Source organism: Myiozetetes cayanensis, unplaced genomic scaffold, assembly GCF_022539395.1.
Source record: "Myiozetetes cayanensis isolate MyiCay16 unplaced genomic scaffold, myiCay2020 scf3, whole genome shotgun sequence".
Taxonomy (NCBI): Eukaryota; Metazoa; Chordata; class Aves; order Passeriformes; family Tyrannidae; genus Myiozetetes; species Myiozetetes cayanensis.
Window position 1 is genome coordinate 52,076,186 of NW_026087521.1, and position 11,417 is coordinate 52,087,602.

At 50.9% G+C, this 11,417-nt stretch overlaps 1 protein-coding gene across 2 annotated transcripts in view; it reads left to right on the forward strand.

The window, feature by feature from the left end:
* Positions 1 to 10,855, forward strand: part of CACNG2 (calcium voltage-gated channel auxiliary subunit gamma 2) — a 54,683-nt gene extending 43,828 nt beyond the window's left edge. For both annotated transcript variants that reach the window (XM_050323836.1, XM_050323835.1), the window contains 3 exons: positions 3,191 to 3,274; positions 6,895 to 7,035; positions 7,523 to 10,855. In XM_050323836.1, the coding sequence (XP_050179793.1) occupies positions 3,191 to 3,274; positions 6,895 to 7,035; positions 7,523 to 8,058 (761 nt within the window). In that variant the 3' untranslated portion in view covers positions 8,059 to 10,855. The remainder of the gene's footprint in view (positions 1 to 3,190; positions 3,275 to 6,894; positions 7,036 to 7,522) is intronic.
* Positions 10,856 to 11,417: the final 562 nt, after the last annotated feature.

Sequence of the window (11,417 nt, forward strand, 5' to 3'; positions counted from 1 at the left end):
CCCTGTTCTGAGGTTGTCCACACTGATACACAAGGGAGAGGGAGGTGGCAGTGATGAATGAGAGAGACTGAGAAACAGAAGGAAGATCTGGTGGGTGAGCCTGAGAAGGGATGAGGGGAGATCCCAAACGGTAATGGAAGAGCTACAGGGAGGAAGTGGAAGCATGTGGCTTAAGTTTCTCAGAGAGGAGCATGGGAGAAGCCAGAGAGCTCAACACATGCCTGTTTCAAGGTTCACAGCATGAAATAACTTGAGTCGGGAAGAATGGGGAGGGCAAAGCACAGAGGAGATGTTGCTCTCACTCCCTTGGGGGGTTCTCAGAGCCCTACACACCCTCCTAGATAATAATTTGCTCTTGTTCAGGCATTCAGGAGTATTAACTATAGGGTGGCACACATCTCTTACTCTCCCTCCACAAACCACACGCGCAGTGCAGTGAAAGGCTGTTGTGTCAGACCTCAGCAGCACTGCTGACCTGCTCCATCCCCCCTCCCTGCTTCCATCAGCACAGGTGCCAGGGACGCTGCCGAACCATCTCAGCAGGCCACAGATGTCCGTCAGAGAATTGCCGAGTGACCTTGGCGCAAGAAGTGACATCAAGGCCTTCCCCTCACAGAGCGGGTTTCTGAACCGCTGCCATCCGTCACTCACCTACTCCGTGCACTCGCACAGCCGCTGGCACCAGCGCACCCACACCATGCCCTCTTTAACACGTCCCTGTACAGCACAAGGCAGAGAAGTGCTGTCACCCCCATTTTACAGGGTGGGACTCTGAGGCAGGGAGAAGTGGTTTTAACAGCATGCCTGTGGCAGAGCAAAAACTGGATCTTGTTCTCTTATATTCCCAGTTAGCGCATTAATGACCTAAATTCTGCATCCTTTCCCCGTCCATCGCCCAGAGGAGCTAGGAGGCATTGGAGGAGAGGGTGTGGTAGCACAGGCAAATAGCATCCAGAATCACAGCACTCTGTGCTGAGCTCAGACAAAGCAGGGGCTAAAGTGGGACGAACACTGCCTTCATGAACCCCAGCAGGGTTGAGCCAGGGAGGGGGATCAGCCTGGCACAGCATATCAGCCTGTAGAAAAGGGCAGCTCCACAATGTCACAGCATCTTAAACAAGCCAAGGTTGGACACCCCAATGGCCAAACACCTTCCTGAGCCAGGTCAGCAAAGCCTTTGAGACACTCAGCACCGGGAGCAGATTTTCAAGGAGCCTGCATGTCCCCTCACCCTGCCTAGGCAGCTGAACCTCTAACTAGTTATCCCACACAAGCCCATAAAAAAGACACCCTTCTCCAAGCAGCTCAGTTCTTTACATAGGAATTAATCAGGCTCAAATTCAGCAAGAAACAGAGCAGGGAAGGGGGGGAAAAAAGGAAGTAGGGAAAGGATGGCACACAATGAGGGGGTTTCCAGATGCACTGCCTCTTCCCTCCCTGGCTAATTCCAATCAAGAGGCTCAGGCTGTGTGCTGGTATCATCACCTGGGAGGTGCATGCGGGCTCTGCCTCCTCCTCCAGCATTTTTGGGTAGGAGGAACTCAGTGTTTGGAATCTGCTGGGAAAGAAGCTGAAATCTGAGGCTGGAGACCTCCCCAGTGCCCCAAAGAGTGCCAATGTTAACGTGCACTGTACAGCAGTGACCGCAGCCAAAGGACCAGGATAATGAGCTGCTCATCTGTCACAGGCAGATGGCCCCAGGCAGTCAGGGGCAAGCTAGGGAAAGGACCCCCTTCATGCTGTATCTGCCTACCTCACAGGTATTTCAGTGGGCAAGTAGCAGGGTGGGAGTGTGCCAAGGGAACTTGCCTCACTATGAAACTTTTCTTCCAGAAGGGCCATGGCTGAGAAGCAGACACTCTTTGAATGAGATAACTGGATTGTGGATGAGTGATTTATAGTTTTAGTTCATAGCTCACAGATTCAGTGTGGGAACAGCATATCAGAGGTACATGGAGAGGTGCTGTTCCTACTTTCTTCCCCTACTGCTTACCTCTTAATGCACACACGCACTCCTCTCTGCTGTCTCTAATCACCCCTGCATCTCATGCAGACACTGCATCCCTCCTTTCTGAACAGGATGTGTCCATCTGTTTTGTGTTAATGGCCAGTCAGTGCAAGTGTCCAGAAGGAAATGGAATGGAAGGTAGGAGAAGAAGTTTTGGGGAACCTCAGGAAGTATACTGAAATTGCCTTTCATGTGGTCACCCCTGTACAAGCATGGACAACCTGATCATTTGAGACACTAACCAAGCAGTGGTCATGATGAAAATTACGATGTGGCTTGAGATGTACCTCTCTGCATTGGTATCCCTGATGTCAAGAGGAGACATGAATGACGAAAATAAGAATCTGGTAGACATCCCAGATAGCAAAATACTTGGAAGATGTCACTGACTTCCTGCTGGGATGGCTTTATTGGCCACAGAGTGTGTGAAAAAGGGGGCAATGGAATGTGTGAAAAAGGGTGCCCCATGACTAAAGCTAGCAGAAGGCCCTGTATGTACGCCAGCCTGATGGAACTGGATGTGTCCAACCCAGCTTCCCCCACTTATGGTGGAAGATTTTGCTCCCCCAATGCAAAGGGTGTTTTGCTGCTGAGCTGCATATGCACACTCGCACCAAACTTCTTGTAGCCTTAGTCTATGACAGGACACAAGAGGAGGTCTGGTAAAGGAGAAAGTAGATTAAGAACTTTTGTTCCCCCACCACACTGGAACAAAGGGATGTAAGCTGTCCTCAAAATGAAAAGGCAGTAAATTCACAGCTGAGAGAAAAAAACACTTTTGTATCCAAAACAGATCACCCTGCTTGTACTTCACAGTATGACCCAGACTCTGGCTCCTTTTCCTGTCCCACCTCCCTCAGAGGTGGGCAGTGCTCTCCTGCCTGTGTGCAGCAGGAATCACAGAGCTTCTGGTGCTCTCTCCGTCAAGTGAGGGGGTGCTGGACTAGGTGGGCATCAGGCTGGATTCAGACAGCAAGCCCCATATTCCTGTGTAAATAAGAAGTAGATACATGTGCGAGTGTGCAAGGAGAGGACCTGGGCATTTAACGGGCATCCACACACGAGGGAGCATGCTGCCTGGAAGGAAGGCAGGGTGGGCACAAAGGGTGATGGAGAGGGCAGCTGTTCCTGCAAGGCAGGCTTTGGTGTTCTCATTTGTTCTTTTTTTCTCTTGTTCCCTAGGGAATTTTAAAGGTCTGTGTAAGCAAATCGATCACTTCCCTGAGGATGCAGATTATGAAGCCGATACAGCAGAATATTTCCTCCGTAAGTCCGCAGGCTCTTCTTGCCTTGGTTCATAGGTGCTAGCGTCGGGTGCCTTTTGTTTTCTGAAGATAGGGTGGTGGAGACACTGGGACCTGTGAGGCTCAGTAGGACAGAGGAGGTGACCCCAGAGCCTTTTCACCCACTAAAAATGGCTCTGCTCTCATCTCCGTGGGGCCCTGCCCATGAGACAGTGCAAGTTTCAAACTCAGAGTAACAACCCGTGGCATTTTTTTATTAGCAGCAATTAATTGTGATATAAATTCAAAGTCTTAATTCAAATCTGTTGAAAAGCTGTTAAGAGGGCATAAGGTCAGACTGGAGTAGCTGGGCAAATGTGTGTGTGAGTGTGCGTGTCCTCCTAAAGCAGAGAAAGTTTATATTCCCTTATCTGATACTCCAGTGGCATCAGATTGAAGAAATTGACTGGATTGTGTCTGAGGAGCATCTATTGTTGTCTTCACCTTTCACCAAATACCACTTTCCTATAGAGGCTGCAGATCTGATCTTTGCTGGTTTAAGTGATTTTAGTGATGGGAACAAGGAGCAGGAATAAGGACAGTCAGAGCCCTTTGAAGAAAAGATCTGGTGCTCACCCAGAGCCCTTGAGAGAGATGCTGAATCCTAGGCACATGGCATGTCTCTAAGGAAACATAGCCTGAGCTCCAAGTCCAGCCTACAAGTGAGTGAAGCTCACACCACTTTGTGCAGTGGCATCCTGACTAGCAGAGCAGATGCACATCATACATTGCCCTCCCTGGTTGCCCTCCCCAACCATCATTTCCACCCACCCCAGAGGCAGGAGCTTACTCTTCCTTTAGCGCAGCTGAACAGGGAACACTCCTCCTCCCACCTTGCTATCCTGCCCTGTCTCCACAAGACCAGCATCTTTTGACATCACGAGAACTTCTCCCTTCAGAAATTTGAGATAAGTGCTTTTGACCTCCCAAGGTTAAGCATCAAAGGCTTCCAAAGACCGGGAGTCTTTCAGAATAGCTCGTTGTCATCTGGGCGTGCTCCAAGCCAGATGTGGAGACCCAGCCCTGCGGCAGGGAGGAGAGAGATAATTTAGGATCTGTGAGGCTCATTTGTATGTGAAAAGAGGCAGATCTTATGCTGCTTCCTCTTGGTTTCTCAAACAGTTCTCCATCCACTGTAAACTGTAAATAACCCAGGGAGATTGCTTCTTTCAGCTGCCTTTCTGCAGCACCGGCCTCTTAACTGCTGCACGGCTGCTGAACGGCAGAGCTGAAGACAGGGGTTTGATCCGGTTTGGCACAGCGACTGTGCAGGCTGGCTCCGAGGGCAAACCAGCCCTTGCAGAGCTGTTTGGGAGCAAGGAAGCTGCTTGCAGCAACAGATGCACTTCAGAAAAAGAGTTGGGGGAAGGGGCCAAACATCTCAAGAAGGATGGTCTGTTCCCTCGGAGGGAACAAGATCTGAAGACAAAAATTGGCCCAGTGTCAGGACCTGACATTGTCCCCAGGGTAGAGCCCTCTTTCAGAAAGAACCAGTTTCAAAGAGGGATTTGGCAAGTCAATAAAGGATTACTTGGGTCATTCCTGAGGGAAGTGGTATTTCTGCTGGCTTAGAACTGCCTGGAGAAGGACCCCACTGAACTGCCTCGTCCCAGAGCTTCTGCCAAATCAATGTCCCTGGGTGCTCCGCATGGGCAATGCCTGGTGGCATTGGCAGGAACAGTGTCAGACTAGACAGTTCCCTCATTCGGGGGACCAGGACAATTATGGGCCAGTGTTTATGGCCTGGCTAGAGGGGCTTGGACTTTACTCCTACCAGCCATCCACATAAGGTGTCTTGGGCTTTTTGAAATCAAATGCCTTTTGTCAGAGAGGAAGCAGAAGCATCTCTGCATTTCTTTGCTAGAAGACACAGATGATACAAGAGATTGTACAAACACCATCCCCTTCTCTTTAGGCTACAGGCTCTGGACTCAGGAAAACTAGATGAGATTCTGCCCCTCTCTTAAGGGTATGGTCCTCCTGAGGGGCTGAGCAAGGCTGCTGTCCTTCCCTATCACATAACACCCACAGTTCCCCATGTCAGTCGGCAACCTTGCGTTCTCCCAACAAATGTGAATTTTAGAATTAAGACACAGTCAGGACCAGGCTACCAGACTGACCAACCATCCCTCTAGAAACCCTCTGAACAGTGGGTGTCTGCTTGATGTTGCCTTCCTGCCATTTAAGCTTCCCATTGTCAAATCCCACATTGCATTCCAGAAGCTGTTAAAATGGTTATTATTGCTATCCTGTTCCCTGACACACAGTCAGTCAAGAGAGGTTTCTCCCTGCCTTCTGCACTCCCCGTTCACAGGCAGTGGGCTAGGCCCCCCTCAAAGACCCAATTGCTTGTGCCTGGTAGGATACAGAGGCCAACTGGGTCTTTGAAGCATGGCCTCTGTCCCCTTGGGAAAAAGTCCTGCATTTACTTCAGTAGAGTTCATCGTTGCAGACAAGGAGATTAGCTTTCATCCCCCCTTCCAGATCTTTGCTCCACAAGCAGAATTGCACCATCCTGTCTGATACCTTCCTTTATCAAGCAAGGCTTCATTTCACATTTTAACAGCTTATTTTCTCCTGTGAAGGCAGGAGAGAAGGCCTTGCTAGTTAAAAAAAGCCACGAATATTCACAACACAAGCTCAGGCAGATCATTTGCTCCCCCTGAACTGCCCATGAGCGGTGTGTGCGTGCGTGAATGTGTGCGTGGGTGTGCGTACACACAGTCTTGGCCTTTCACTGCCTGAATACGAGTGAGGCCCCCAGAAGCTTTGGGGTATGTTTTGCATGCACATATGAGCATATTATGTGCATCTATGCCATTGCCCTCTGCTGGCTGAGCTCTTCCCGTATCGACCGATGGAGAGTGTGCGTGTGTGGGAGCTGGCACATCCAAACCCATCACTGCCCTCTGGAAGAAGCCCAGTCATTTAATCACTAGGATAAGCCTTGCGTTTCAGCACACAGGGCTGGGACTTTTGCTTTTCAGTCCTCTCTGCAGCTGCAGAGCAGTGCATAGCACCAGGAGCTCCTCAGCACTGAAAAAAAAAACTCTCCTTGAGATGCTCATGCCCTTTCAGGAGGATTCGAGATTGAGCAGCTCTGCAGGAAGCATTTGGGTTGCTATTCTTTGAACAGCAGGCTCGAGCAGCAGCACCCTGCAGGAGTAGAAGCTGAATGGTGCCTGGGCTCCCCCTCCAGTCCCACCAAAAGCAGAGGAAAAGACAGTGCGAAGGGAAACAGACAGCACAGTCGGGCTCCCAGCTCAGCCATCAGTCCCCCAGCCCCCTCTGCCTTCCCATGCCAGGCCACTGGCTTCACGGCAGCAGCAGTGGCCAGGGCAGGGGAGAGTTGCTGCAAACCACTCTCTTTTTCTGACACACTTTGTTTCTCTCTCCCTCCCTCCATCCCTAAATGCCTTTGTCTCTCCTTAAATTACTCCTCTACCATACGTTGCCCTCTGTCTCTCCCCTTCACCGCCACCCACAAAATGTACTTGCGTGTCCCGTCCACTCACTCTGGTGTCGTTTCCATGCGTCTGTTTCCACTCTCTCACACCTGTGCTGTTCTTTCTGCCCTTCCCCTCCTCCCTCTCTCCTCTGCAGGGGCTGTTAGAGCCTCTAGTATTTTCCCGATCCTGAGTGTGATTCTGCTTTTCATGGGTGGACTCTGCATTGCAGCCAGCGAGTTCTACAAAACCCGACACAACATCATCCTTAGTGCCGGCATCTTCTTCGTGTCTGCAGGTAAAAGAATGTACAGGCTGAATGTCCCAGAGGTGGGCTCCAGGGAATGGGGGGGTGCCCAGCTGGAGTATCTGCCAGAGTACAGTTCCCTAGGCAGAAGTGTGTGTATTTATTTCCCAGCCCCAATGAGCCTTATTCAGGGTGAAAGCAGCCTCTCGGGGATGCCTCTCCACCCACCCTGCTCGCCTGGTAGAGGCAGGCAGCAGTGCCCTGCAGGCAGGGGCTTTCCAAGTGCTTGGGAGCTGATGGAGGGAGTGTTTCCCTACATCTGACATCTCTCAGGGACCAGCCGAGAGTGCAGTCCAGGAATGTGACAGCCACATGGGGAGGGTTTTGCCTGACTTTCCCAAGGAAAGCTGCCCACTGAGAGGGGATGGGTGACTGGGAGCCCCCCCTTCCCTGCCTCTCAGGAGCAGGGATTCAACCCGATGGCCGCCACCACTGCCACGTGTGACCCTCCTGTCATCTCCTTCTCTCTCCCTCGCAGGTTTGAGTAATATAATTGGCATCATCGTATACATATCAGCCAATGCTGGAGACCCCTCCAAGAGTGACTCCAAGAAGAACAGCTACTCCTACGGCTGGTCCTTCTACTTCGGGGCCCTGTCCTTCATTATAGCCGAGATGGTGGGAGTGCTGGCTGTCCACATGTTCATAGACCGGCACAAACAGCTGCGCGCCAATGCTCGTGCCACGGACTACCTCCAGTCCTCCGCCATCACCCGCATCCCCAGCTACCGGTACCGCTATCAGAGACGCAGTCGCTCCAGCTCCCGCTCCACCGAGCCTTCACACTCCAGGGATGCCTCTCCCGTCGGGATCAAAGGGTTCAACACCCTCCCATCAACAGAGATCTCGATGTACACCCTCACCAGGGACCCGCTGAAGGCAAGCACCACCCCTACCGCCACCTACAACTCTGACAGGGATAACAGTTTCCTCCAGGTTCACAACTGTATCCAGAAAGAGAACAAGGACTCTATCCACACCAACACAGCCAACCGCCGGACCACCCCGGTATGAAGCTGTCGCCAAGAGCTGAAAATGGGGCAGGAATGGGCAGGAGGAGATGGGGCGGGCTGCAGGGTGGGGAGGGTGGAAGGGGGCAGGGGGCAGCAGGTGGGTGGGAAGGAGGAGGTGGAAGAGCCCCTTGGCGGGGTGGGGACCTTCCCAACGCAAAAAAAAAAAAAAAAAAAAAAAAAAAAAAAACACAACAACAACAACAAAAGCAGACGAAAAACTGACAAAACAAACAAAAAAAACAAAACAAAAAAAAACAACGAACGAACAAGCAGACAAACAAGCGAGTGAACAAAAAAACACAGACAAATGAAAAGGAAACGTGAGGAAAGAGACAACAGTGAAAAAAATTCTTTAAAAAAAAAGCAAAAGAAAAAAGGAAAAAAAAGAAAAACTTTAAAACTGAAAGAAAGAGATTTAAAAAATAGAAATAAATTTAAAAGAAAATGCATGATTTCCCATGTACCATTATTTTAACATTTAATAAAAACAGATTAAAAAAATAAAAGGGAACCAAGAAATAACAAATGACAATAAATCAAGTGGGAGGAAGAGGAGGAGGAGGCAGCTCTTTGAATTTTGGGGGGTTTTATTCTTTAATTTTATGGTTTGTTTCCCACTTACCTTTAACCCAGCACAGGCTCCTTGGGGGACAGGGGATGGGGCTCGGCCATCAACGACTTTGGTGTCCTTGAGCCAGTTATGGAGGATCCTGGATGCCAGAATCAACCATGACCCAGTCTGTTCCCCCAAGATCCATGGGGATCCAATCCATTACCCTGGGATCCGTGGGGATCTGCTTGTCCTCCACAGGTCTGTAGGGGTTTAGAGTGACTCCTGCCCCTAGGGAGTGCAGGAGCTGATGCTGAGTCACCCTTCCGCAGTGTCCCCAGGGGGGGCCTCCACTTCCCCAGCCCTGGGGACCCCGGGGTCAATGGTGACAGTGCAAAAAGCAAACAGACACACTAAATAAAGACACAGAGTCAAAAAAAAAAAAAAAAAAGGACAAAAAAGGTTTCTTAAAAAAAGTGGCAATTTTTTTTAATACAAAAACAGCTATAAATAAATGTAAATATAATAAGTGGATTTACTTGCAAGAAGAACATAGTATTTTTTCTTTTCATTTTTGTTTTCTTCAGCTTTAAACTGTGAAAAAAAAAGGAAAAGAGGCAATGGGGAGCTGTGTGGGAGGCATGGGGTGGGGGGCGGTGGATGGATGGGAACCAGGGCTCCCATCCCTTCAGGATGATGATGCTGTGGGGGGGACACATATGGATGCTGAGGGTGGGGGGCAGCACTCATGCACATGTGTGCCCATGGTCACATACTCGTGCCCTGGTGTGCACATGCTCTCCTGTGAATGCTCCAGAGGCTTCCCAGGGTGGCCATGCACTGCCCAAATCTTTCCAGATCCCCCTTATGTCCCACTGTGGGGCTGCAGCTATGTGGGGATGTGGTGAGACCCACCCAGCAGCCCCCTGAAATCGCTCCTGTCCTCCCCTGGGCACAGCCAGACAACACTGAGCTAGTGTCAGCTGCAGGCTGCTTGGCCTCGATTCATGTAGCCTCCCAGTCCCCATCCCAGAGAGTGCCCTGCTCTGGGCCTGAGCACCCCAAGTCCCAGCCTCCAAGCCAGGGAGAGGTGCGAAGCCATTGGGTGTTTCCATGCCTGATGGGTTTTGTCCTTCTCCCCACCCCTCTCCTGGTGGTCCATGGCTGCCATGGTCTCCCCCACAGCAGCAAGGCAAGCTGGGTCCCCACCAACCCATACTGGGACCCTTGGCCTTACTGCTGCCCCGTCCGTCCCTGCTATGCTGGGGGAACAGGGCACAGGGCTGCCAGCTTTGAATCCACTTCCCCCACAATAGTCGCTGTTGACAGAGGCAGGAGGGAAGGTGGCAGCAGGGGATAGTGGGGGGACCCCTGTGACACCCCATGAGACACCGACCAGCCTGGAGCAAGGACAGGGCCCCTTTGGGGCTGCTACCCAAAAGTGGCAGTGCTCTGGGCAGGCGCAAAGCCAAGGGATTGCAGGATGGGGCCGCCGAGCCCTTCGGCAACTCAGACCCACTTTTCAACTTTTTTTCTGTCCCCATTCCTGCTGCTCCAGTTTTAGGAGCTGCACAGTCCCTGCTTCGGGTCCCAGTGGGGTTTCTGCTTTAAAGCAGCCATATCCTCCCTGCTCCCCACCAGCCCACTGATACTTTACCTCCCCTTCCCCGCTCTGGGCTATGGCAGGGGGCAGCAGCAGGACAGGGTAACCCCAAAAATCAACATCACAGGGCAAGAGGTGAATGGGAGTACCTTGGCTGGGTGTTCAGACTCCACCACCACCACTGACATTCCCCCCTCCCCGCCCCCCGTGGCCCCCTAATCTTTAAAAAAGATTCAGAGGGGACATCCGACCCCCTCCAATGCCCTCCATGGAATAATTTAAAGCCAGTTCCCCAGAACCCAGTGTAGAGGGAAGGCAGTGCTGGGGTTTCCATCCCCAGCCACCCTCACCCACCCAACACTGCATGGAGCTGGGAAGCATTCACAGGGCTGAGTGTGCCCCCAGGGCCAGGCAGAAAAGGGAGAGTGAGGGAGCGTGCCAGGAGAGCGTGTGCAGGAGGTAAGAGCTGGGGGGGAAGCTCTTTCCCCAGGATGTTGCTCATGTCCAGCTCAAACCAGTACAAGAAACCAACCTCCATTTTCTTTATCTCGTGGTTTTTTTCAGACTGTTAAAAAGAAAAAAAATTTTAAAAAGAGAAAATGACAAAAAAAAAATCCTGGTACATGAAATAAAGATTTTTTTTTTTATAACTTGGTCCTCGTTTACGTGGATTTATTGGGGGGATTTATTGTCCCACTGTGCCACAAGAGTACCTCAAAAACCAGCAAGAAAATCAACTATTGTGGATAATTTTGTCCTCATTGGCAATTCAGTGGATGGTCTTGCTTCAAGATGGCCTTCAAGATACAAGGAGAACGGACAAGGCAAGAGGAGAGGGTTTTGCCTCAACTCTTTTTGAAGTAAGTGTGGGTAAGCTCAAGCCATACATGTGGTCTTTCCCAGCTGCCCTCCAAAACATCTGCTCCAGCCCCTGTTTAGCTTTCAGTATCTCCCCTCCTGTTCCATTCTTCTCAGGGTGGAGATACCACAAGGGCTGATGCCCCAACTCCCACTGGAAGACAGTGGCTCTATGGCAGCAAGCCAAGAATTGCCAGCAAACTGAGAATTCACACAAATTGGAGGGTTCAAAAAGGAAAAAGAAAGTGAACCTAGCATTGTTTTGAGGTTTCATTCAGCCGTTCATGGCATTTATGGCAATGTCCTCAGTAGCTGAGAAGTGGCTGTCTGGTAGAAATGCTCAGCATAG